General features: G+C 40.7%; 1 protein-coding gene across 1 annotated transcript; it reads left to right on the top strand.

The window, feature by feature from the left end:
- The first annotated feature begins 3531 nt into the window (after positions 1 to 3531).
- On the top strand, positions 3532 to 4070 carry LOC138868536 (uncharacterized). Its single transcript, XM_070146090.1, has 2 exons — positions 3532 to 3666; positions 3750 to 4070. Exons 1-2 carry the CDS (start codon positions 3532 to 3534, stop codon positions 4068 to 4070), a joined length of 456 nt encoding a protein of 151 aa, XP_070002191.1.
- The last annotated feature ends 1707 nt before the right edge of the window (positions 4071 to 5777 follow it).

Genomic DNA, 5777 nt, shown 5'->3' with positions numbered 1-5777 from the left:
GCTACCAGTCGAGTATTCAGATGGCTCCATATGAGGCTTTGTATGGGAGGTGGTGTAGATCTCAGTTGATTGGTTTGAGCTGGGTGAGGCTAGGCTATTGGGGACAGACTTGGTACAAGATGCTTTAGAAAAGGTGAAGGTAATTTAGGAGAGGCTTCGTACAACACAGTCGAGACAAAAGAGTTATGCTGACAGGAAGGTTCGGGATATTTCCTACATGGTTAGTGAGAAGGTTCTGTTGAAGGTTTCACCCATGAAGGGTGTTATAAAGTTTGGGAAGAAACGTAAATTGAGTCCTCGATTCATTGGGCCTTTTGAGGTGCTTCAGAGGATTGGGGAGGTGGCTTATGAGCTTTTTTTGCCACCCAGCTTGTCGAGTGTGCATCTGGTATTTCATGTTTCTATGCTCCGGAAGTATATTGGGGATCCGTCTCATGTTCTAGATTTCAGCACGGTTCAGTTAGATGATGGTTTGACTTATAATATGGAGCCAACAACTATTTTGGAGCGTCAGGTTCGAAAGTTGAGGTCAAAGGATATAGCTTCAGTGAAAGTGCAGTGGAGAGGTCAGCCCACGGAAGAGGCAACCTGGGAGACCAAGCAGGAGATGCAGAGCAAATATCCTCACCTGTTTGAGGCTTCAGGTATGTTTCTTGACTCATTCGAGCACGAACGTTTGTTTAAGAGGGGAGGATGTAACGACCCGGCTGGTCGTTTCATGAGTTACCACTCCGTTTTCCCCATTTCTGCTTCTTAATGCTTTGTTTATCAGTTCTATGTGTGATCGGGTTGGTTGGCTCGGGTTCATAAAGGCTTTGGTAAGGTTTGAGACACTTAGTCTCTTTTGAGGGAGCTTAAGTTGGAAAAGTCAACCAAACATTGACTTATGTGTTAAAGGTCTCGGATGTAAGTTCTGATGGTTCAGATAACTTTGGGAGGTGATTTGGGACTTAGGAGCATGATCAGAATGTGTTTTGGAGGTCTGGAGTAGATTTAGGCTTGAATTGGCAAAATTGGAATTTTGGCGTTTTTCGGTTGATAGGTAAGATTTTGATAGAGGGTCAGAATGAAATTCCGGAAGTTGTAGTAGGTTTTTTGTGTCATTTGGGATGTGTGTGCAAAATTTCAGGTCATTCAGACGTGGTTTGGTAGCCTTTTTGATCAAAAGCGTAACTCGGATGATTTTGGGAACCATAGGCTTGAATCCGATGTGTTTGGTTGATTCGATGTTGTTTGAGGTGTTTTGAAGATTGGTATAAGTTTGAGTAGCGGTATATGATGTGTTTGTGCCTTTGGTTGAGGTCCCGGGGGCCTCAGGAGTTTTCGGATGGTTGTCGGAGAGTTTGGAATTTTGGAGAAGCTGCAAAAATTTTCTGCTTCTGTTGTTTCCGCACCTGCGTATTGGGGACTGCAGGTGCGACGCCGCAGATGCGGAGAGGAGGCCGCAAAAGCGAAGGTTGGGCGTTTGGAGCTTAGCCACACATGCGGTGAAGAGGGAGCATCTACGGGACCACATGTGCAGTTCCTGGGCGCAGATGCGACCCTGAGGGACTTAAGTGAAAACCGCAGAAGCGGTTCATGGACCGCGAAAGCGGTGCCGCAGGAGCAAGATGTGGACCGCAGGTGCAAAAAGCCTGGGCCAGAAGGTATAAATTGTTCTTTCGCGAATTTTTGGTTATTCCACCATTTCTAAGTCGGTTTTGGAGCTTTTGGGAGATTTTGAAGAGGGAATTCAAGGGAGCTTCGTTGAGGTAAGATTGTTGGACCTAAAACTCGTTTCTATGGTAATATTTCACGGATTAGAGCTATAATTATGGAAATTAAGGGTAAAAAAATTGGGAAACTAGGGCTTGGTATTGGAGACCTTGACTTGAGGATTTGAGGGGCCATTTATGGTCGGATTTTGGGACTTTTGATATGTATGAACTCGTGGGGAGATAAGGAATCTATTGATGTAAATTTTATTGACTTCTAAGACGTAGGCTTGGGGTCCGGGTTTTGGTTAATTTCGGGATTTATGTTGTAAATTGATTATTTTCGCATGAGCTTCATTCCCTTAGCATATTTTGACGTCGTGATTCTTATTTTGAATAAATTCGACGCGAGTGGAGGCCGATCCAAGGGGAAAAGGCATCGCGGGCTAGAGTTTGGACCGGATTAAGGTGAGTAATGATTTTAAATGTTGTCCTGAGGGTATGAAACCCCGGATTACACATCGTTGTGCTATATTGAGGTGATGCACACACTAGATGGCGAGTGTGGGGTCGTGCACCATTGGGGATTGTGACTTAGTCCATCTCAAATGACTGTTTTACCGCATATTTGATTGAAAACTGTTTGCTATCATCATGTTTTGGGCGGAATGTCATATTTGGGCCTCGTGCCAACTATTTGGACCGTTAGGTGATCTTTACTAATATTTCCTCACTATTTTGACTTTATACTTGTACTCAGTCATGCTATATTCTATTATTTTCATAGCTTAACCATGTTTACTGTATTTTAATACATTAAATGATATTATAAATGATAATTTGGGCTGAGCATCATGTTTTACTGTTGCCCGAGTGGCTTATGAGATTCTGACTGAGTAAGGCCGAGGGCCTGTGTTGTGAGGATACACTGATTTATGATTATGAGGCTGAGGGCCTAAGTTGTACGCCACGAGGTGGCTGATATGAGGCCAAGAGCCTATTGATTATGCCACGAGATGACTTGATATTGCGCTTGGGCCGTAAGGGGCCCCTCCCAGAGTCTGCACACCCCCAGTGAGCGCGGGTACCCATTCTGATATAAGATATAGCCCGAGAGACTGGTATTGTTCCATGTGTTGCCCGAGGGGTTGATTCTGTTGGTATTGTGCCCGAGGGGCGGTTCTTTATGTGTTTATCTTTTTTAGTTATCTGTCATTTACTTGTTTAACTGTTAAAAAGGTATTTTAAAGAAACTTAAACTGAACTAAGGTGACTTTATATGTTTTCACTATTTCATTGCTTTTACTGGCTTTATACTGCTTCTTTATAGCATGTTGATGTGCCTTTACGTGATTTATTATTGCTCAGTTTTTATTTATTATTATTACTCACTGAGTTGGGGTACTCACTTTACTCCATGCACCCTGTGTGCAGATTCAGGCGCTTCAGATCCCGCTAGCGAGTGTTGATTTCTTCCAGCTCAGGCGGTTTCGGAGATTCACTAGGTAGCTGCTCGGCGTTCGCAGCTCAGTGCTTCTCCCCCTATCTTATTTTCTCTTGTTTTAGTTCTATAATAGACTATGTAGACTCTTCCTGTTTTAATCGGTTGATAGATGCTCATGACTGGTGACACCCCGATGTCGGGCTATGTCTATTCCACAATTGTACTATTTCACCTTATTTTGGGATTATTATTATTATGTTAAAGACTTAATTTGTATTATTTAGTTGCTTAAAATGAATTGGGAGTATGTCGGCTGGCCTTGTTTTCACAAGAGGCGTCATCACGACCGGATCTGGGTTTAGGGTCGTGACAGAGCTGCCTATATTAAGAATGATGGATTTCATTCAAGTGAAGCTACAACGTTGGTTTTATGAAAGAAGAAATGAAGCAGAAGGAACTTTTTATGATGTTTTTTGTTGGGTAGAAGAGGAATTGAAGAAAAAGATAGATTTAGCATTTACTTTGAATGTAAGTATTATGTTCTATGTTTAGGTTATTATTTTAATATAATTTAACATAATATACTAACTTATAATTTTTCAACATTGAAGGTCTTCCCTGTTGATTCATGGCGTTCTAGAGTTGAAGAAGAAGGAATAACTTTCTTGGTGAACTTAAACAAAAGAATATGTGATTGTTTTCAGTTTCAATTTGATGAATTACCATGCATACATGCAATTGCAGCTATCGAGAAGAGAAACATCAAGAAGTCCAACTTTTGCTCGTACTGGTACTTAAAGGAATCTTGGTTGAAAACATGTGAAAGACAAATACATCCTGTAGGATATACTGGTTCTTGGATTGTACCAGAGAGTGTTAAGTCACAAATTGTTAAACCTCTAGATTTCAAAGTGCCACCAGGTAGAAGGTAGAAGAAATGGCATATTTCAGCTACCGAGTCATCAAAAATAACATTCAAATGTAGTCGTTGCAAAAGAATTGGTCATAATAGAACAACTTGTATATATTCTCCGGCAGTCCATCCATTTTCAAGAAGCATAGAGAATAGTAGATATATCCACTTATGTTTATCGACTCTTTTAAGTTTTTGCTATAAATTGTGTCACGCCCTAACCTTGGGAGGCGCGACCGGCGCTCAATCGAGTGATCCCAACTGAGCAAGCCTTATCAAACACTACCTACCCAGCTCAATATGGATAAGGACACCATGCTTCCGTTTATTTAACCAAGGGAAGATAGTGCATCCCACATTACTAGTTCATTTTAAATCACCACATCAAATCATAAATGAGTTCCGAGGTTCCATACATTTATACTTTAGAGAAACGAGAATTAGAATTACAACATAGTTAGTACACCCATCTGACACCCGCACATGACCCACACATATGTCTATGAAGCCTTTAAGGATGTAAAAGACAAGTATGACAATGCCGGCAACAAGGCCTCGACTATACCTCAAAAGTGAAAGTCCACAACACAAAGATATACAATATAGCCCCTTGAAGGAGAAAGTGGCTCACCAAGATCTTGAGAAGAGGGCTACGGAGCCACCTACATTCATAAAATAAATGTAGCACCCCCGGCAAAAGGGACGTTAGTGCCATCGAATAGCACTAGTATGTATAACTAAACACCATCAAATTAGAAAGAACTTTCATATACAAATAAGGAAATCACAAGTATCACTCCAAAGCTTTAAACGATCACAACACTATCAACATGAAAAAATTACACAACCTTCACATTATGTTTCCATAGCCTTTAGTTGGGCATTTCATACTGTTCCACATCGTTCACATTACCACCGCTATCTTGAGCAGAGTCCGATCTCTACCCGATCGGCTAGGCCATCTCCCGGAGACGTAACCAATATTCTATTCACACTTTCCAGTTTCAATCATCAATGCATAACCACCATGTGTATATGTCATGGCGTCCGATCACAGCCCGATCGGCTAGGCTGCCTTACCGAGGCGTTATTATTCATCTCACTCCAATCTTTGGTTACACATGTATTAGTTTACCAGCACTTGGGGCCACAATTTTCACATTCCACAATTCACGTTTCACATTGTTCCCATTTTCAACATTAGGTTTGTAATTCAAGAGAGTATAGCACACAAGAGCAAATAAGGTTGTAGGCATAGATTAGATGAAACTTCATGTAAATGGCACAACAACGCACTTCAATTTCAATCTAAGGTCTAAGCATTTCGACACATGATTCATAGTCCTTGCACCTTTTCAAATTATCAAGAATAGCACGTTGATCAATTTGAGACACATTTTACATACATATATGGTTGCAACACCAAGTCTAGTGAAACAACAATCAATACAATAATTCAATTTAGTCTTACTATACTCACGCAACCAACGATGAAGCTCAATTTCTAAAAGACGGGGTTTTAGTCATACATACCTAAATAAAGCTTTCCTTATTCCTTACAAAATTCTGGAACTTTTAGCACTTCGATCTATTGTGTAAGAATTACAAATTAAATCGAGAATTAGAAACGAGACTGAGATTCTAGCTTGTTTTGAGCATACTATCAAACACTAAAAGGGCATTGTGATCTTAGGCCCTTTTTTGAGAGAAATTTCAATCATTCTAT

The sequence above is a fragment of the Nicotiana sylvestris genome, chromosome 5 (assembly GCF_000393655.2).
Source record: "Nicotiana sylvestris chromosome 5, ASM39365v2, whole genome shotgun sequence".
Classification (NCBI taxonomy): Eukaryota; Viridiplantae; Streptophyta; class Magnoliopsida; order Solanales; family Solanaceae; genus Nicotiana; species Nicotiana sylvestris.
The sequence above is the reverse complement of the archived record's forward strand: the minus strand, read 5'-3'. Positions and strand labels throughout refer to the sequence as shown.